The sequence below is a fragment of the Procambarus clarkii genome, chromosome 56, assembly GCF_040958095.1.
Source record: "Procambarus clarkii isolate CNS0578487 chromosome 56, FALCON_Pclarkii_2.0, whole genome shotgun sequence".
Classification (NCBI taxonomy): Eukaryota; Metazoa; Arthropoda; class Malacostraca; order Decapoda; family Cambaridae; genus Procambarus; species Procambarus clarkii.
Window position 1 is genome coordinate 12,989,220 of NC_091205.1, and position 22,071 is coordinate 13,011,290.

The 22,071-nt window shown below is 45.5% G+C and overlaps 1 protein-coding gene across 1 annotated transcript in view; it reads left to right on the plus strand.

The window, feature by feature from the left end:
- The window catches only part of LOC123770836 (EARP-interacting protein homolog), a 214,410-nt gene that overhangs the window by 49,320 nt on the left and 143,019 nt on the right, over window positions 1-22,071 (plus strand). Inside the window, exons 3-4 of the mRNA XM_045763010.2 lie at window positions 7,399-7,531; window positions 16,650-16,734. Of these exons, the coding sequence (XP_045618966.2) occupies window positions 7,399-7,531; window positions 16,650-16,734 (218 nt within the window). The remainder of the gene's footprint in view (window positions 1-7,398; window positions 7,532-16,649; window positions 16,735-22,071) is intronic.

Here is a 22,071-nt window from a genome sequence, read left to right on the forward strand (position 1 = left end):
GGTAATTCATATTCCACATTAGTGTTTGAAAACAATAGTGAGAGCGACGATTCAGACAGTAGTTTATTGCCAACCCAGAGACAACAGCGACGTGTTATTATAGCAGAGACTCGCCTGAACTATAAATTGAAACATGAGCTGGTAAAAATCCCCAAACGTCGCAGGTGTGAAGTGTGTGCAAAGTCGGGTATCAGGAAGGAAACTGGTATAGCGTGCAAGACATGCGATGTTCCACTTTGCGTCATACCTTGTTACACCACTTATCACAGGAAAAGGGTGTATTGGGTGGACAAGAAATAACCACCCGCACCAGCTTCACTCCACCTAGGAACATCTGTTGAGCAACTTCAGGAATCAGTACCTGAAGGAGGTGGAGTGGAGATAAAATGCTCAACTTATTTTACTACAATCGTCTTTGCTTTGGTAAGTACACATAATTGTCTTAGATTGTTTCAGTATTGTAGTCTATTTTCTTAGGAATATTTTGATACCTAAATGAGAACTGTAGCACGAAAACTAAAGTAAGTATACACGAAACAAGAGAAACTTTTTTTGTGGGTGTTGCGGGTGTGAGTTGGAGTGTCAAGAGCGGGTTCCGGTTGTGTGTTTTCCGTCATCTCTACAGCTGTGAATTCCAAGGAATTGTATTTGATATGCATATGTCTGTGTAGGGAATTTTATTCCGAACACTATACAAAAGAAAAAAACGGTGTGAAACAAGTATAAACTTGAAAAACATGAGCAAAGTAAAAACTTTTGAAGCTCACGGGTACAAACACGCGTAAGATTTTATTCGCCGCAAATTTATTTGACGCTGTGTTGGCCAACTCTACCCATGTTCTTATAGAACTTTCTATTGCGAACACATTGCTATAAAAATGAAATACGTAGCTCCAGAAATAATGTCAGGACAGTGAAATAAGTATAAACATTCAAAGCGCTGCATCACACCAGTGTCGTTGCTGCTGAAATCACGGCTAACGCTTCGCCCAGTTCCCACACTTGTGCGGGTCACCCGATACCATAATTAGACATTGATAGGCATATGTCTGGGTGGGGAATTTTATTGCGAGTTCAGTGATATCAAAATGAGCTCTGTAGGATGACTGTGAGGCTGGCAACAAACGAAAGAGTATGAACATTTACTTCCTGTTTGGGTGTCACGGCGAGTCATCTTCGTGTTTATTTACTTCGTGGTGGGATACCAAATGCTTGGGTGACATTTTATGCATATGATCTTGTAGAGAATTTTATTGCCAACGCATTGATACCAAAATGAAAAACGTAGCTTGAGAATTGATGTTAGGAGCGTGAAAAGATTATACACTTTTTTGTGTTTACGCTTGAGCGCCCAGAACGCCGCGCGCACAACCCGCTTTATTTTCAGCAAGTGCCGCGCGCACTAAAGTGTTAATCCGTTCCATGTTCGTCATGTGAAACGGACGTCATACAAAACGAGTGTCCCCCATGTAACCAGTGTGATGCACTGTGTTTATTGTGAAATTTCCCCAGTGTGCATGACATCAAATATTCCCCAAAATATAATTTTTCTTTGTAAAATGATAAATTACTGTCCCTGAACATGTCTATGTAAAAATAATTACCAAATTCCACTTACTTTGGCTGTGAGGGCGTGGACAAGGTGCGCTGTGACGTCATCAGGGGCTGGTCGCCCATGTGTGAAGCTCCCAGTGCCATTCAAGCACTGCGTGTTGCCACAAATATATTTTCAAATATTTTTTCTATGCATTTCCAATGCGGTTTTATTTGTTTCTTTTATCGTATATGATGCATATTTGTGACCTTTACAATATGTATACAGTAGAATGTTCATAATTTTCCATGAAACTGCGATACATGTGTCAGTAATGTGTCCACAATAAATGTTTATTGTCACAATATTACGTGGTAAAAATTCACTAAAATTACAATATGTACAGTTTCACACACTATTTACACAGTAACACACTGTATTACACACTCAGTACTTTGGATGTGCGTAATAGTCAACGAAGTAGTCCATGGTACACAGCGCGACTTTGCTCTCCTTGCACCAGCTACAGATAGATTTTCGTTTCCTGTTTCATCGTTCTGTGTGCTTGCAAATAACGCACTCGCGTGCACCCTTGGCTTTAGTACTTGTAGGTGGTATGTAGCCAAGCTTGTAAAGCATAAAGTAGTATTGAAACGATTATAGGAAAAGCTCAATTTGTAAGGTAATCTTGAAAAGATCGCTTTGTAAGGTCCCACACAGGAAGAAATTCAGCTAGCCTCAAAGAGTGTCCATCAGTCAGGAAGAGATTCAGCTAGCCTCAAAGAGTGTCCATCAGTCAGGAAGAGATTCAGGTATTCTTGAAAATATCAATGAACATCACCACCATGGAAGCCGCTAACACTGTTCATCTATGCTACTTGTATCAGATGCATCATCACTGAACGCAGAAAACGATTCATCTATGTATCATCTATATACATTAGAGATGGCAAGGGTGGGGCTCAGAGCTACACCTGGATACGCTCGCTGTATCATCCTCATAGGTGCTGTATCACTGGCATCCGATCGTTGTGTTAAGCCCTTATTGCGCCTAGCTTCACCAATGTTATGACCCTTATGTTCTTCAAACAATAGGGTCTGAATTGCACCGACTGAGCACAGTCTTTCAACACCGTGTGGGACAGGTGTTTGAGAGCCAGAGGCACGTGTGCCACAAATAGTTGCTCACGCACTACTAACCCAGCCAGCAGCCCTTGTCTTTCATATTCATTATAGCAAAAGGTTCGTTCAGTGTTTGTTGGGTAGGCTGCTCCATTATGACAATCTTTCTTTGTTTTAAATGTGTTCCATTTGTTTTGTATTTGTCACTTACGTCTCAATAATGGAGCAGCCTACCCGACAAACACTGAACGAACCTTTATGACATTTGTCCATTTTTCAAATTGTTTCAACAGTTCTTTTATTTTTTTTTATTTTTTTTTTTTAAGAAACATGGAGCAGCCGACCTGTAGACCACCGAACGAACCTTGTTGACATTTGGACTGGTTTTCAAAATTCTTCATTTTTTTTATTATTTACGTTTTTTGTATGTAAGAAACATGGAGCAGCCTACCTGCCGACCACCGAACGAATCTTTTTGACATTTGTTGTATACAGTATCAGACATTTCATTTCTTTTTTCCTACAAATACGTCAATGCTTTGCAACATCTCAGCAGTCACCCTTTTATATCCCAGCATCATTAGCATCTTTAAACAAGAATAACATAATTTATGTGCATCGTCGGAGGCGTCTAAGAATGTGCAAGCAGCAGCGCGACCCCACCATGTGGTGTTGACGTTACTCAAACCAGCGTTCGTCATATGGGACGATTTGACGCCGATCGGGCCGTTCGTTACCCAAAATATTCGTCTTTTGGGGCAATCGTTATGCGAGGTACCACTGTACTTGTTTCATGAATGCTTTATTGTATTAGATGGAGATTCTCCAGGCTGTCTCTGGCTGGTTGGCAGTCTACTGAGCCATTTCCCAGAAGGGTCTTGGGAGAGGGGAGGCAGGAAGTGAGGGTGTGGGGGAGAGGTTCAGTTAGAGTAAGGGAGTGGATTAAATGGGTAGGTGGCTTTGTGGTAGGTGTCCCACCTGCATTCTTCTTCTTGGCGGAAGTATGGGGTATTTTGGCAGTCCTTCCTTTTCCTCCTGTCCCTTCTTAGGTGGCTGCGGTTGTTAGCGTTGGCTTGGTTTTTCTGGTGGGGGTTGGGGGCCGTCGTCTTGCCACATACTGTCGCCTCGTTTCGTGCGATGTTGGCGGAATCGCTTCGGCTTGCTTTCAGTCTTCTTGAGAGGTTATCTTGAGATGATTTCGGGGCTTTTAGTGTCCCCGTGGCCCGGTCCTCGACCTGGCCTCCACCCCCAGGAAGCAGCCCGTGACAGCTGACTAACACCCAGGTACCTATTTTACTGCTAGGTAACAGGGGCATAGGGTGAAAAAAACTCTGCCCATTGTTTCTTACCGGCGCCCGGGATCGAACCCGGGACCACAGGATCACAAGTCCAGTGTGCTGTCCGCTCGGCCGACTGGCTCCCTTGGAGCCGGCTGTCTGCCCGACCGACCGGTGGTCTTGGTGTTGCTTCTGCACCGTTAGTAAGCTGTCTCGTGTGTTGTTTCATCTCCGGCCTGTTCGTGCGCCGCTTGCACCGTCCTGGTCTCTGGTCAGCGTGTTCTGTCTTCTCCTCGGTTGGTGGTGCCCCTTTGGTTCCGGTTTGTTTTTAATTGGCTCTTTTTTCCTGTTGGCATTTGCCTCTGGGGGTCGGTTTGCAGGGGTTTTCTGCTCCTTCGGTCTTGGCGTTTTGGTTGTTCGGTGGCAGCTGTCTCCATCTTTTCTGGCACGGGATGGGGCTGCTGCGTTCCGGAGGGGTCCTTGGTTTGTTGGTGCTTGGTTGGTCAGGCCGGGGGTGTGTTGTGTTTTGTGTTCAGTGGCGGCCCTCCGCTGTTATTTGTGTGCCACGGCCTCTATGTCTGGGGCACGCTTTGAGTTGATCCGGTTCCGATCTTCCCTGTGAAGGTGTCCCGGGTTGTCCGCCGTGTCCCGGGTTGTCCGCCGTGTTCTTGCAGCTAGCCTGCCTGTGTTCTTTCCCCATGCCCGTGACGTTCGTGGCTTCGCTGCTCTTGCTGCTGTCTGGGCGGCGTGTCCTTGCTGTCATTCGGGCACGGATATTTTGGTGTTCGTACAGGGGCCTTGCTGCTCATTGTCTCGTGTTATTCCCGGGCCCTTTCGGGGCTGTGTCGCTTTGGGTTGGCGTTTGCTGCCGGTTGTCTCGCTTCCGTTGAGGGGTGCGTGGTGTCCGCCTAATGTTCCGTCCCTTTGACCTTCCTCTGTGGGTAGTTAGCTCCGGGGAGCCTAAGGGGCTTGCTTCCCCCAGAAAACCAGGGTTGAATGTAATGAAACGCCATTTTCTGGGTGAGACCTGGAGGCTCCCCAGCAACTCTCCCTCCATCCTGTTGATGTTTTTTTTGCGTGTTTTGACATCCAGCCTCAGAACTGATGGGTGGATAGCCGGTGTGAGAGGTCTGGGGCACCCCCCTTCCCCCTTCCGGGGAGGAGGGTGCTGTGCCGGCAGTAGCGTGGCGACGTGTGACGTCATACTAGTTTGCTTGTTTTCTGTTGGGGAGTTCTATCCACTAGTTCGGCTTTTGGTAGCAATTTTAACTAGAATAGGGGTTTGTTTTGGAATGCTTACCTTTCTGAATGCTTGACCCGGTTGATGGCAGACATAGAATGCTTCTAACCACACGGGGGTTTCTATAGGCCATTGCTCCCCTTGCTTCTCTGAGGGGGCCAGGTTCTGGCCGTGGTCCCCGGTAGGCCCTAGAACTCCATACACATGACTGCTGCCAAAATCTGACATTAGCATATCAGCCTGGTAAAGCTCCAGGGACCTCCGGGTCTCACCCAGAAAATGGCGTTTCATTACATTCAACGCTGGTTTTTTGCCAGATTTGTCTACCCTATTGCAGCTAAAATATGCCACCTACGATTTTTTTGTTATTTTTTCCGTGATCAGGGAACAAAAATTAACACATTTTATAAAACGAAATAATTTTTTCGAATTTTTTTTTTGTTGCGCCTGTGGGTGTTAACCCTTTAACTGCGCAACGCGCCTGCAGTCCCAGGCTTCGGGTGCGCAACGCGCCTCCGGGTGTTTTTATTTTTCACGTTGCATTCAAAACTCCTGTGGCTACATGGGGTTCACATCAGCTTCCTTATGGCTCTTGTAAACAGATGCCATCTTTAAAAAAAATCATGGTCCACATTGCCGGGTGTGAGAGCCTCAGTAGTGAGTGAGCAACAAAGGCTGGCGCTCGCAGCATGAGCGCACAGCTCTGCTGTTCAGCGTGTGACCACAGCATCGCCTAATAATGTCAAAATATATGTATAACCTGTATTATTTAGTGATGATAGTATTATAGAAGAGTCTGAGTGTGATAATGACTGGGGTACAATGTTCAAATATCAGTGATTCAATGCTGTTCACGATGTTCAGAGCGCTAGCCACAGCACCACAGCATTATTTCGTCCATCTAGGAATCTTCAAACGACTTCTTAGGTTCCTTTTCAAAATAAACTTGTGGCCAATTATTCATTTACAGAAATTAGTGACCAAGATTGTGGTTATAATTAGCGTTGTGCAAGGAGGAATTTTGGTAAGGGAGGGAGGGAGAGAATTGAGGTAGCCTCACTGTGTGGCAGCCACTCTTGTTTTGCTCACCATACTAGCTTCGTGGTTCGCTATGGGGAACACACATGTACATGGGTATATACAGTGTGTGTGTGTGTATATAGTGTAATAACAGCAACAGGAGTATGTTGAGTGGAGCTATGTTGGTGAGGGAGGCGACGTCGTAATCGTAGCGTCGTCTGCTGTGTGATTTCTCATGCAGTGTATGGTGGCCACTGTACTGTTTGGACACAATACCGGCTTACTTGCATAGTTCTGGTGAATAAAACCTGTAGATAAGTATATATAACATGTGTAAATAGTGTAATAAAAACAATAACAGTATGGTGGGGGAAGCAATGTTGGCAAGTAAGATGTTGGAGTGAGGGAGGGCCTGTCTGGGTGTGGCTGCTCACAGTTGCGATGTTCTGAATGTGTTGATGGTAAATGTATATAGTGTGTGACAGTGTATAGTGTGTACATATATTGTAAATATACATAAATGAGCTTGAAACATTGGTGTGAATAACTGTGATGGGAGGAACAATGTTCGCGAATACAACGTTGGAGGAGTGAGGGAGGGCTCACTGGGTGTGACAGCTCACACTCGCGGTGTTCTGAATGAGTTGATGGTGAATATATATAGTGTGTGACAGTGTATAGTCTGTAAATAGATTGTATATATACATAAAATAGCATGATACATGGTAAATATGTGCACCATATGTGTACACAAGTGTCATGCACGTAACACAGTGTCCTTGGACAGTACGGATGATTTACTGCCATAATATAGTGTACGTGTTCATTATACATAGGATTAGCACGTAAAAACAAATAAAATGTATTTGGAACTGTGCGCAAAAAATGAACAAAAATATATTCGTGGCAACTCGCGCGCCCCTCTGGTCCTGGGAGCTTACGGCACGGGCGCACGGGGAATGTTGACGTCACACGCCACTTTACGGATCCCCATAGCAGCCAAAGTAAGTACAATTTCGAAATTCCATTGCTATACCTATATACAGGGAGGGGTTTTTGACACTTTCAGAACAAAAAATAATTCTTTCCTGAGAATTTATTTCTTGCGCACTGGGGGGTGTCATATTTATAGGCCGCGCAGTTAAAAGGTTAAAGCCATTTGGATCCCTAGCGGTTTGAGGGTTAATTTTTGTTTTCTTCACTAGGTTCAACTTATTGAATTCGATGATGACACAAGTTTAGTAACAAAGCAGACGTTTGATCACCCAGCTGGTGAAATCTGGAGGATTGTTGCTGCTCCACAGAGCCCAGACCTAATTGCCACTGTCTACAATAATAGTAAGTAGTTACAAGAACAGAAATTGCTTCTTATAGTGCAGACTGGCCCATATGTAGTTTTTAGCACTTTTTATCCTTGTTTGTTTATGAAACATTTTTGTCTTGTATTTGATTCTTTAGTTACCTTCAGGTTGCCTATGAGTCAACAAGCCAGTCTGTGCTAGTTCTAGCCTGATATCTCTGCTTTCTGCTCGCCCACTGCTGCTCACCTGCCTGCCTACCTGTCCTGCTACTCACTAGCCACCTGACTGTCATGCCACCCGTTTGCCCACCCACACTGTTGCCTTGCCCTGTCACCCACCGTCTTACTCTACCATCTGTCCTGCCATCAGCGCACCCACTGTTACCTGCACACCCACTTAGGATGTTCAAATGCCCATCCCTCTCTTCCACTATGCCCACCCTCCTCACTCTACCACCTCCCCACTGCTGCCTGCCTATCCAATCTGCCGCCCACCAACTCTGCCACCCTTCTACCTGCTTGCCTACCCACCCACCCACCCTATCTCCTATCTGGCCACCCATCTGTTTTACTACCCATTTGCCTGCTTGCCCACCCAGCCACCTAACCACCCTGCCACCTACCTAACCAATCTACAACCTTCCTACCCACCCCTTCTGCCACCACTCAACCTGCTTGACTGCACTACTGTCTGCCCATCTACCTGCCTGTCCACCAAACTACCCACCCACCTGCCTACCCACTGCTGCCAGTCTATCCAATCTGCCACTTGCCTGCTACTTACCCACTCTACTATATGCCCGCCCATTCTGCCGATTCCCTCTGCTACCCATCCGCAACACCTGTCCCACCCACTCTCTGCCTGCCTCCAGCTTGCCAGCCACATGCTCTCCCAACATGATTCTTCACATTGCTGCTACGTTACTGAAAATTTTTCTTTTCTAGCTTTTTGCTTTAATATAAACATATTTAATTGCTATCATCATGTCTGGTAGCAGCAGCACTCACTGTGTGAGTACTTAAAGGAGGCAAGTTATGCTTTCCATTAACCACTGTACTACACCACTGTAAAATATGAAAAGCCCATGGTGTGCAGAATTTTTTTTTTTAGCCCCTTCTTATCTTGAGGTTATCTTGAGATGATTTCGGGGCTTTTTAGTGTCCCCGCGGCCTGGTCCTCGACCAGGCCTCCACCCCCCAGGAAGCAGCCCGCGATAGCTGGCTAGCACCCAGGTACCTATTTTACTGCTAGGTAACAGGGGCATAGGGTGAAAGAAACTCTGCCCATTGTTTCTCGCCGGCGCCTGGGATAGAACCCAGGACCACAGGATCACAAGTCCAGCGTGCTGTCGGCTCGGCCTACCGGCTCCTCCAATTGTTTTCTAAATATTGTTAAAATGCGTTATCTGATCATGGTAAACTAAAAAAAAATATTGTATTGTGACTTACTTTGGCCGTAATAGAACTAAGAATGCTGGCAATATTCACTCACTGAGAGGATTCATCAGTGGTAGTGTGCCTCCGGCTGAGCAATGTGATGAGGGCTGCCAAAAATACATTTTACTTAGGTATTTTAATGTCTTTGAATATTTTTATATAAATTTTTCTGGGGGGAGCCCCTGTCGGCTCCCCGGAGCGATCCAGGCTGATATGCTAATGTCAGACTTTCACATCAGTCATGTGTACGGAGTTCTGTGGGCCTACCGGGGACCACAAGCCAGAACCTGGCCCCCCTCACAGAGACATGAGGAGCAATGGCCTATAGAAACCCCCGAGTGGTTGAAAGTATTCTGTGTCTGCCATCAACCGGGTTAGGCACCCAGAAAGGTAAGCGTCCCAAAACAAACCCCTATTCTGGTGAAAATTGCTACATAAAGCCGAATAAGTGAATAGAACTCTCCAAACAGAAACAAGCATCACGTCACACGTCGCCGCGCCGCTGTCTGCGCAGCTCCTCCCCCCCCCCCCCCTCCCTGGGAGGGGGAAGGGGGACCTCCCAGACCCCCGCGCCAGCCATCCACACCCCAGTTCTGAGGCTGATGCTATAGGCAGCGGTCGTGTGCTCTGGCTCCAGTGGTTGTTTCAGCACTGTGCTTAGTGTGTGGGGCCTGTCTTCTAGGTGGTGCATGAGCCAGGAGATATTCTTCAGTACTCAGGCTGCATGCGCCTAGGGCTCCCTTCCCCTAGATGCCCAATAAGTACTGCCCTTGGGGCTTGGGGCCACTTTCCACAAGTTCCTTGGGTTCTGCCTCTGCTAGGCCGTTTACTGCTTGGTTTTTGTCTGCCCTTTGTGTGCTGGGGTGTTTTGTCTCCCTTGTTTACCCTAGGGTAAGGGCAGTTTGCACTGGTATATGGTGTAAGGTACTGCGCAGCTTGTTTTCACCATTCATAGGGGCTGGCTCTGTTCCGCCTGGGTATGTTGTCTTCTTGTGGGGTTTTCTTTTTCTTTTTGTTTTCCTGCCTGGTGGGGAGGCCTGCCTTGGTTGCCCCCTGAGTAAGGTTCCTGGGTACTAATTTCTCTTCAAGTGGTACCCCCTGCTAGGTCTCCATGAGTGTACACGTCCCGGGGATTCAGCTGTTAGCAAGTCGTTTGGTAGATTGGACACTGGTTAGCAGTACCCTGCCTGGGTTTCCCCGAGTGTGAGTTCCGTCTCAGGACCGTGGGAATCCCCAAGTGGGCGCGTGGGTCCGATGGATGTGACCCCTGAGTCCCCACTCGCTTTGTGCGAGTTTGAGGGTTGCTCTGTCCCCTTGTCTCAGGGTGACTCTAATTGTTTTTGCCTCCGTCATGCTACCTGTTGGGTCGGTGACATCTTCGACCTGAGAGTTTTGTTGCTTGCTGGTGACTCAGTTTACCCAGTCTAGTGATGATGATCTTCGGGTACAGGCAGCGCAAGCGTTGCATGTTAGGTTTAGGTTGTTGCAACACACTAGGTTGGCTGCTACGTCGGATGCCCCGAGGCTGCCCCGTATTGCTTATAGGGACCCGGACTCGGGGGTGATGCCCCCTCGTCCTTCCCCCTCCTGTGGTTCGGTCAGGTCTCCCCTCCCCCCTCCCCTGCATCCGGCTCCGAAACGTCTGAGGGTTTCCGAGTCAGGACAGGGTTTAGATAGTCTTGAGACTCGGGCAGTCTCAAGGGATGCCCCTTCCGGTGTGGCAACGGAGACATTCAAGTCTCCCTGCAGAAGCTTCTGGGTCTGATCAGGGGGCCCTCTTCTGTCCGGCTTCTATGGCTGCGCCGGCCTTTTCTTTTGAGGCTGGGGCTTTGGGAGATCACTTGGGCCCTGGGTCCAGATGCGAAGGATCTCGGGGCTCACTTGGGGGCCTTGGGCCTCGTTGAACCCCGCCTAGGTTTTTCAACCCTCTGAGTGGGGATTACTGTTACAAGGAGAAGGGGTTTTCCTTTCACCCCTCTGTGTATGAATTGGACATGGTGTCTACCCCTCCCCGGGTTCGGTTCCGTGTCCCTTCAGGTGCTTCAGTCCCGTCTTTCCGGAGGTTTTTGGCTTCCCACATCCAACCTGGTGTGATGTGTGCAGCCTTTGCAGCTTGCCTCCTGCGTGACCCGGCTTACGCCTCTATCATGGATCCATCTTCGTTCAGATTTGAGTCTTCCTTTCCCTACTGGATCCGGTATGAGGTTCCAGAGTCGTCCTTGGCTGGCGGACTGACCTGTTTTTGGTTTGGAGGCGTGGCATTCCTTCTGTCATTCCCCGCACGCTTGAGTGGCGTGAGGCATTGATGGTGGTCCAGGTTTTCCTGGGTGGCGAGTTTGAGCATCTCAATGAGTGCTTGTTTGCCCCTGCCCTTCCTTGGGATGTAGGCATTGCGCAACTCTATGTGCAGGTCCCTGGCCTTTTGCCTGCGCAGGTTGCCGAGGACTTGTGCGCTTGTGGCCTCTTGGCTTCAGCTTTGCGCTTCTTTTCCCTCCTTGAACTGTCTTCGGACTGTCTTAGGGAAGATGTGAAGGTGCTTGGGGCCGTTCCTGGGTCTGGTGCCTTGGGCTCGGCGGCTTGCTCGTCGTCTGCCTTGTTGAAGTTGTTTGCGCCGATCCTGCAGGATGCGGTGTCGCTGTTTCATGCTGCCCGGCTCGCATGTCGGCAGGTGGTGCTTGCTTCCTCCCTGGAATCTGCCTGGGCCCTGGCTCTTAGGTTGTCTTCGCCCTTTTGCCCCTTGCTGTTTGCTGATTCTGCTGTGGCGCAGTATCTACAAGTGGCTTCGGCTAGTTGTCATCCTGTCTGATTTGTTGGTACTCCGGGGACCCCGGGGCAGGGCCTTTCCAGAGGGGTCGTGCCAGGGCTCGGGGTTCTGCTCATCGGGGTAAGCCACTGTTACCAGTTTCAGGGCCGGCGTCTCCTTCGGAACTGCCTTCGTCTGGTCGTCGCGGTGTTCGATCTGTGTGGGGCTCGAATTCTCGTAAGGGGTGCCAGCCCTTTCGTGGTTCGTCACATTGATGTGACGATGGAGGGGAGGCTTGCTCTGTTCGCTCACGCCTGGTCTAACGATTTGTGGGCTTTTCTGGTTGTCTCGTTTTGACGGTCTGTGGTGGCGTTGGGTGGCTCCTCCTCCTTCAGGGGTCTCAGGGCTGACGGGGCAGGACTGTTGCCCTGCGGTCTGTCAGGTCATCTTGGAGAGGGTTCGCTTGGGTGTGGTCGAAACAACAACATCCCTCAGGTGGATCTCCTGCTTTTTTCCAGCCCCTAAACGGGACTGTGCGGACCTGAGGTTCATTCTGGACTTGTCTCGTCTGAACCCCTGGGTTCATTGCCACTCCTTTCGAATGACTATGCTGTCCCAGGTCCGGCTTCAGTTGGAGCCGGACATTTGGATGGTGTCCCTGGACTTCAGGGTCGCATATTGGCGCGTCCCGATTCATCTGAAGTTCAGGGACTGGCTCAATTTTGTTGTGGGGTGTCAGAGTTATCGCTTTCGTTGTTTTCCGCGTGGATTGAATCTGGCACCTCGCGTTTTCACACGCCTTAGGCGGGTCGTGGTGGCCCGTCTGCATCTTGTAGGTGTTCTATCGTTGGCCTACCTTGACGACTGGCTGGTCTGGGCTCCCAGCCGGTCCACATGTCTGCTAGCTGGGAGTTTGGTTCTTTCCCAGCTCGCCGGGTTCGGGTTCTTGGTGAACTGGAGGAAGTCCCATCTGGTCCCCTCCCAGGTTCTGACTTGGCTGGGTCTTGTTTGGGACTCTCGAACCGCTTCTTTGTCTCTCCTTCACCTGTGGTCCCGCCTTTGATGTGACCAGTGCTCACCAGGTGGGCCAGGGGCATTGGGGTGCATTCTTCCATTGGGCCCACAGCTGGGTGCGGGAGTTCGGGGCAGTTTGGTTTGCGCTTCGCAGGGTTCGGATCGCCCGCGGATTGACGATCCGGCTCCATTCATTCGGACTGCTCCCCGATGGTTCATTGCCTGAACCGAAGGGGTTCGATGCGGTCCCTGGCGCTGGTTGCTTCGGGTGACTCGTCTGCTAAGTTCTTGGGGTTTGGCTTGTTACGTATCCCTATGTTGGATACTCACATTTCAATTAATATGAAAATAAATTATTTGAAATTAATTCTTTATATGTGTATACTTTTGAAATGTGTAGTATAGCTTGGCAGCATAATGGAGCATGGTGCGAGCTTGTTATATTTCCACAGGTATTATACCTGTATTAATTTGGTCAGTTTGGACCAAATAATTGCACATGTTCATTTGTGGAAGTAAAATTACTTGTTTACCATCCTTTCCTGGATGGAGGCGGAAGCAAGGTATTGTGGGTAGAGTGTCGGGAGAGACCTCAGTTTGCTGGAGTAACTCAGTGAGGGAACATCATGTCTAATAAGTCTGTTAATGCTTAATCTAGTTTTGTTTTAGTAGATTACTTTAACTGGAAACAATTGATTTATATTATTGTGTTGATTTATCATCTAATATTATTGTGATACATATATATACAGAGCACCACTTGGTTTCCGAACTTTAGTTATCTGAAACTTCCAGTTTCCCGATTGGGGTTGGGGAGTCACGCTACACGAACTAAGTTCGGGTAGGAAGCAGTCCGCCAAGCCTCACGCCGGCCGGGGTTGGGGTTACCCTATACGAACCAAGTTTGGGTGAGGAAGCGGTCCGCCAAACGTCGTGCTGGCCTATTGTGGTGGGTGGGTGAATGGGAGAGGGTTTAGTTTGCCCACTGACCGTGTCGGGCGCCACAACTCTAGTGCCTGCTACCCTGTGATGTCACAGAATCACTGCCTATTGTTCCCATTGTTTGAATTTGTCACGAGACTGAGTGTTCATTCCGGGACTTTATTTTACATATCAACACAATCAAGGAACATCCGTGCACCATGTCGGCTCCAAATGCGCGCATTGCATCAGTGAAAGCATCAACAAGCGGGTTACATAAAAGAAAGAGGTCAGTGATGTCATTTGAGAAGAAAGTTGAAATAATTAAGAAGGTGGAGAGTGATGTCTCAAGAAGTGTCGTGTGCTCTGAATTTAATAATAACTGTTCAACATCCTCAAGTGTTTGTGTTCTATGTTTCGTGATTATTGATACGCCTTTTGCCACTTTAGCACTCAATGTCCTTTTTCTTAGCCAGTATGGTGGATATCATTGACCGAGATTTGTTGTACTGCCTAGCCAGTTCACCTACCCGCACACCATCTTCATATTTACGAATGATCTCTTGTTTCTGCTCTATGGTCATTCTTACATGGGATCTCATATGTTGAGCCTTACCACTGACTTTCCTGGGACTCATGGTGCGATAGATAATACAGTGGTACCTCGAATAACGAATTTAATCCGTTCCATGTTCGTCATGTGAAACGGATGTCATACAAAACGAGTGTCCTCCATGTAACCACTGTGATGCACTGTGTTTATTGTGAAATTCCCCCAGTGTGCATGACATCAAAAGTTCCCAAAGACATCATTTTTCTTTGTAAAATGATAAATTACCTTCCTTGAACATGTCTATGTAAATATAATTACCAAATTCCACTTACTTTGGCTGTGAGGACGTGGACAAGGTGCGCTGTGACGTCATCAGGGGCTGGTCGCCCATATGTGAAGCTCCCAGACATGGTTGCCTGGGCCATTCAAGCACCGCATGTTGCCACAAATATATTTTCAAATATTTTTTCTATGTATTTCCAATGTGGTTTTATTTGTTTATTTTATCGTATATGATGCATATTTGTGACCTTTACAATATGTATACAGTAGAATGTTCGTAATTTTCCATGGAACTGTGATACATGTGTCAGTAATGTGTCCACAATAAATGTTTATTGTCATAATATTACGTGGTAAAAATTCACTAATATTACAATACGTACAGTTTCACATACTATTTACACAGTAACACACTGTATTACACACTCAGTACTTTGGAGGTGCGTAATGGTCAACGAAGTAGTCCATGGTACACAGCACGACTTTGCTCTCCTTGCACCAGCTACAGATAGATTTTTGTTTCCTGTTTCATCGTTCTGTTTGCTTGCAAATAACGCACTCGCATGCATCCTTGTTTTTAGTACTTGTAGGTGGTATGTATCCAAGCTTGTAAAGCATAAGGTAGTATTGAAACGATTATAGGAAAAGCTCAATTTGTAAGGTAATCTTGAAAAGATTGCTTTTTAAGGTCCCACACAGGAAGAGATTCAGCTAGCCTTAAAGAGTGTCCGTCAGTCAGGAAGAGATTCAGGTATTCTTGAAAATATCTATAGACAACACCATCATGGAAGCCGCTAACATTGTTCATCTATGCTACTTGTATCAGATGCATCATCACTGAACGCAGAAAACGATTCATCTATATAAATTGGAGATGGCAAGGGTGGGGTTCAGAGCTACACCTGGATACGCTCGCTGTATCATCCTCATAGGTGTTGTATCACTGGCATCCGACCGTTGTGTTAAGCCCTTATTGCGCCTAGCTTCACCAATGTTATGACCCTTATGTTCTTCAAAGAATAGAGTCTGAATTTTACCGACTGAGCGCAGTTTTTTAACACCATGTCGGACAGGGGTTTGAGAGCCAGAGGCACGTGTGCCACAAATGGTTGCTCACACAGTACTAACCCAGCCAGCAGCCATAGTCTTTCATATTCGTTATAGCAAAAGGTTCATTCAGTGTTTGTTGGGTAGGCTGCTCCATTATGACAATCTTTCTTTGTTTCAAATGTGTTCCATTTGTTTTGTATTTATCACTTACGTCTCAATAATGGAGCAGCCTACCCGACAAACACCGAACGAACCTTTATGTCATTTGTCTCTTTTTTAAATTGTTTCAAAAGTTCTTTTATTTATTTTTTTTTTTATTTAAGAAACATGGAGCAGCCGACCTGTAGACCACCGAACGAACCTTTTTGACATTTGTTCTGGTTTTCAAAATTCTTCATTTTTTTATTATTTAATTTTTTTTTTTTTATGTGAGAAACATGGAGTAGCCTACCTGCCGACCACCAAATGAACCTTTTGCTATAAGACAAAGGAAAAATATATATTGAACACATTTGAAGAAAGGAAAATGTCGTAATGGTTTGTTGAGTGTATGTAAGGTAGGCTTCTCCATTATTGAGACGTAAATGACAAATACAAAACAAATGGAACACATTTGAAATAAAGAAAGATTGTTATAATGGAGCAGCCTACCTGCCGAACACCAAACGAACCTTTTTAACATTTGTTGTATTTCAGAAATTTCATTTCTTTTTTTCTACAAAAATCTCAATGCTTTGCAACATCTCAGCAGTCACCCCGTTATATCCCAGCATCATTAGCATCTTTAAACAAGAACAACATAATTTATGTGCAAAGTCAGAGGCATCCGAAAATGTGCAAGACGCAGTGCGACCCCGCCGTATGGTCTTGACATTACTCAAACGAGCGTTCGCCATACGGTACTATTTGACGCCGATCACACCATTCGTTACCCAAAATGTTCGCCTTTTGGGGCGATCATACCACTGTATTTCCGTGAGGTAGACTCAATGCCTGTTCTAGAGCACTCCATAGAATACATAGAGCTATCTTCAGCAGTGTTTTGGCTTATGTTTTGTGGTCTGGGTGGACCATATGGGTGCATGGGTTGGAGAGCAACCAAGGAGTCACTCAGTAGTTTATATTTTCTCAATGTCTTAATTTTGTTTATTACCAGCCCAGGATTACTGTGGTGAATTTGGGGCAGCAATATGGAGACTCCCACTTGAAGGTTCTGCATCAGGTGTGCTTGATGATACAAGGTGAGAAAACTTGATTAATTTTTAGTTTTTCATCAACAAAGATGATATCAAGCATTATCACAGGTTCCATTGTGTTATTCATTGTTTAAATTTAAAAAATGCAAAGTTTAATGGCTTTGTGATCCTTGAAACAAAATTGTGTATATTCTGGCTGGTATTTGACAAATGCTTCACCAATATGTCCACAGCACGACCCCACTACTTCATATGGTGATGAGTGAAGTGTTTCTCTACAGTTGTCATTAACAAAAATATAATTTACTCTTATAACTGAGGCCGTCTAACCTTATTATTTACCCCTTGTTGTGTGGATGTTCACGCATAATCAACGCTTTCTTGTACACTCGTCATGTTTGTTCATCTTCTTGGCCTTCCTCACTTATCTGCAGATCGAATTAAACCTTCTAACCACTCCTATCTTTCAGGCGGCACATACCGTCATAATCATCGTTAACCCAGATTGTTAACTGGCACCTTATTTACCGATTAATTGGCCGTTAAATCGGAAAAGGCCACAATTATGTTTCTTGTGACAAGCTTGCCCTCACTGAGTCACCACTTACATTTTCCCTTCATAGATTTCACTGCATCTGTTATGCAGCATCTAGTCAGAGCTAGTTGCAGTCACAAGTAGTCAGATGCAGCAATGGTCAAGTCATAGTCATAACCAGTTAAAATAAGTTAGGCATTCACAGTTGTAGTAGCAACCAGTCATAGTTTGTAAACAACATGATCTGATGTTTACAGAACACCAACATTATGTACTCTCTCAAACACAATGTACCTTCTAAATAAATAAATAAATAAGTATATATGTATATACATATATATAATATATATATATTATTAAATATGACCGAAAAAGTAAGATTAATAATTCTAACACAAATTTTCTCAATATTTCTTATCTTTTCACTGTCGATGGTAATTGAAAAATCAGTTCTCCAAAATTCATTTAAATTTCTAGTCTGACGCGACACTTGAACGCGTTTCGTAATAACTTTATACATTTTCAAAGACTTTAGTTTACACACACACAACTATAACCTGCAAACACTAAAAAAATTTCTTACTATGCTATAATTCAAACGGCTTTTCATTTTATATACCTGCATTTGGGTGAGGTGATATGTTACAACAGTTTTGGATGAGGTGAAAACAAACTTTCAACACAAGATAGAACACGAAACAATGGGTATAATATTGGGTAAGTTAAAGGGAAGAATGGAAGTAAATGCAAAGGGCCTATTGGCCCATATTTCTTGATGCTTCTATATATGATGTGGTGCGGAGTCTTGAAATGGATAGAATATAGTTGTGCATTAATTGGCTGTTGTTTGCTGGTGTTGACTTCTTAATGTGTAGTGCCTCGCAGATATCAAGCCGCCTGCTATCGCTGTATCTATCGATGATTTCTGTGTTTTTTGTTAAGACTTCTCTGGTGATGGTCTGGTTGTGGGAAGAGATTATATGTTCCTTAATGGAGCCCTGCTGCTTATGCATCGTTAATTGCCTGGAAAGAAATGTTGTTGTCTTGCCTATATACTGAATTCTTTGAGGCTTACAGTCCCCAAGTGGGCATTTGAAGGCATAGACGACATTGATCTCTTTCAAAGCGTTCTGCTTTGTGTCTGGAGAGTTTCTCATGAGTAGGTTGGCAGTTTTCTTGGTTTTATAGTAAATCGTCAATTGTATCTTCTGATTTTTGTCTGTAGGGATAACCTTTCTATTAACAATATCTTTCAGCACCCTTTTCTCCGTTTTATGAACTGTGGAAAAGAAGTTCCTGTAAAATTGTCTAATAGGGGGTAGAGGTGTTGTGTTCGTTGTCTCTTCAGAGGTTGCATGGCATTTCACCTTCCTTCTTATGATGTCTTCAACGAAACCATTGGAGAAGCCGTTGTTGACTAGGACCTGCCTTACCCTACAGAGTTCTTCATCGACTTGCTTCCATCCTGAGCTGTGGCTGAGAGCACGGTCGACATAAGCGTTAACAACACTCCTCTTGTACCTGTCTGGGCAGTCACTGTTGGCATTGAGGCACATTCCTATGTTTGTTTCCTTAGTGTAGACTGCAGTGTGGAAACCTCCGCTCCTTTCCATGACTGTTACATCTAGAAAGGGCAGCTTCCCATCCTTCTCCATCTCGTAAGTGATGGAGAAGGATGGGAAGCTGCCCATAAGAGTCCTCCATAAAGGTAAGAGTAACTTTGGTACTGTATTGTGGTTAGAAAAAAACATTGTATTCAGTATAAAATGTATTTTTGTTAATATTTTGGAAGGTGTGGAACGGATTAATTCAAATCCCTTTATTTCGTATGGGAAAATTCGCTTCGACTTCCGATCCATCTCTGGGAACGGATTAGCATCGGAAGTCGAGGCCCCATTGTGTGTAATTACCTAAGTGTAATTACCTAAGTGTAGTTACAGGATGAGAGCTACGCTCGTGGTGTCCCGTCTTCCCAGCACTCTTTGTCATATAACACTTTGAAACTACTGACGGTCTTGGCCTCCACCACCACCTCCCCTAGCTTGTTCCAACCGTCTACCACTCTGTTTGCGAAAGTGAATTTTCTTATATTTCTTCGGCATCTGTGTTTAGCTAGTTTATATCTATGACCTCTTGTTCTTAAAGTTCCAGGTCTCGGGAAATCTTCCCTATCGATTTTATCAATACCTGTTACTATTTTGTACGTAGTGATCATATCACCTCTTTTTCTTCTGTCTTCTAGTTTTGGCATATTTAATGCCTCTAACCTCTGCTCGTAGCTCTTGCCTTCAGTTCTGGGAGCCACTTAGTAGCATGGCTTTGCACTTTTTCCAGTTTGTTGATGTGCTTCTTAAGATATGGGCACCATACAGCCGCTGCATATTCCAGCTTTGGTCATCTTGAGGTTATCTTGAGATGATTTCGGGCTTTTTACTGGCCCCATGGCCCGGTCCTCGACCAGGCCTCCACCCCCAGGAAGCAGCCCGTGACAGCTGACTAACACCTAGGTACCTATTTTACTGCTAGGTAACAGGGGCATAGGGTGAAAGAAACTCTGCCCATTGTTTCTTGCCGGCGCCTGGGATCGAACCCAGGACCACAGGATCACAAGTCCAGCATGCTGTCTGCTCTGCCGACCGGCTCCCCTAATAAAAGTCGTGAGCAATTTCTTTAGTATTTCTCCATCCATGTATTTAAAAGCATTTCTTAGGTTAGAAAGTGTAGCATAGGCTCCTCGCACAATGTTCTTAATGTGGTCCTCAGGTGACAGTTTTCTATCTAGAACCACCCCTAGATCCTTTTCTTTGTCAGAATTCTTTAAAGATTTCTCACATAATTTATAGGTTGTGTGGAGTCTATGTTCTCCAATTCCACATTCCATAACATGGCATTTATTCACATTAAATTCCATTTGCCAAGTGTTGCTCCTTATACTTACTTTGTCTAGGTCTTCTTGAAGGGCATGACAATGATCTAGGTTTCTTATCTTCCCTATTATCTTAGCATCATCAGCAAACATGTTCATGTAATTCTGTATTCCCACTGGTAGATCGTTTATGTAGACAATGAACATTACCGGTGCAAGAACTGATCCCTGTGGTACTCCACTCGTGACATTCCTCCAATCCGATACCTTGCCTCGGATTACCCTCATTTTTCTATCAGGAAATTTTTCATCCATGTTAGTAGCTTACCTGTCACCCCTCCAATATTTTCCAGTTTCCAGAACAACCTCTTATGGAAAACTCTGCCGAAAGCCTTTTTTAGGTCCAGATAGATGCAGTCAACCCAACCATCTCTTTCCTATAAATCTCTGTGGCTCGATCATAAAAACTGAGTAAGTTCGTTACACAGGATCTTCCAGATTGAAAACCATACTGTCTGTCTGATATTATATCGTTTTCCTCCAGGTGTTCTACCCATTTAGTTTCAATTATTTTTTCCAATATTTTTACTATTACACTTGTCAATGATACAGGTCTATAATTAAGGGGGTCTTCCCTGCTCTCATTTTTGTAGATTGGAAATATGTTAGCCTTTTTCCACACATCAGCTACAACTCCTGTACACAGGGATGCCTGAAAAATCAGTTGAACTGGAATGCTGAGCTCAGGTGCACATTCTCTCAGAACCCATGGTGAAACTCCATCTGGACCAACTGCTTTGTTCTTACTTAGCTCCTTGAGCATTTTTTCCACTTTGTCTCTAGACACCTCTATGTGCTCTATGGTGTTCTCTGGAATTCTTATTGTGTCTGGTTCCCTAAAGATTTCATTTTGTACAAACACACTTTGGAACTTTTCATTTAGTGTTTCACACATTTTCTTTTCATTTTCTGTGAATCTATTTCCTATTTTCAACCTCTGAATATTATCCTTTACCTGCAATTTGTTGTTTATGAATTTATAGAATAGACCTGGTTCTGTTTTACATATGTCTGTAATCCCTTTTTCAAAATTTCTTTCTGCCTCTCTCCTCACTGCCGTGTAGATTTTTCTCACATCTTTGTATCGCCGGTATGTTTGTGGGTTTGGCCTCTTTCTGAATTGATTACCTATTGTGTGTTGTGGTCTCTGGCCCTCTCGCAATTTCTATTGAACCAATCCTGTTTCCTAGTTCTGCATCTCTGTTTTGGTACAGAGTACCACTTGGTTTCCGAACTTTAGTTATCCGAAACTTCCAGTTTCCCAATTGGGGTTGGGGAGTCATGCTTGTTCGGGTAGGAAGGGGTCCGCCAAGAGTCGCGCTGGCCTGTGGTGGTGGGTGGGAGATGGTCCAGTTTGCCCAATGTGACTTCACTGATTCACGGCCTTTTATTCCTATTATTTTGAATTGTCATAAGGCTGGAATGTTCATTCTGTGCTTTTGTTTTACATATCTGCACAATCAAGAAACATCTGTGCACCATGTCGGCTCCAAATGCACGCATTGCGTCAGTGATGGCTGACTGGTGGGTGGATGGATGGGGGAGCTTAGGTGGGAGGCAGTATGAGAGAGAGGGGGAGAAACAGTGAGAGAGGGGGAGAATTAGTGAGAAAGGGAGGGAGGAAGGGGGAAGTAGGGAGAGATGCTAGGAGGGAGGGGGAGGTAGGGAGAGATGCTAGGAGGGAGGGGGAGGTAGGGAGAGATGCTAGGAGGGAGGGGGAGGTAGGGAGAGATGCTAGGAGGTAAGGGGAGGTAGGGAGAGATGCTAGGAGGGAGGGGGTTGTAGGGGAGAGATGCTAGGAGGTAAGGGGAGGTAGGGAGAGATGCTAGGAAGGAGGGGGGAGGTAGGGAGAGATGCTAGGAGGTAAGGGGAGGTAGGTAGAGATGCTAGGAAGGAGGGGGAGGTAGGGAGAGATGCTAGG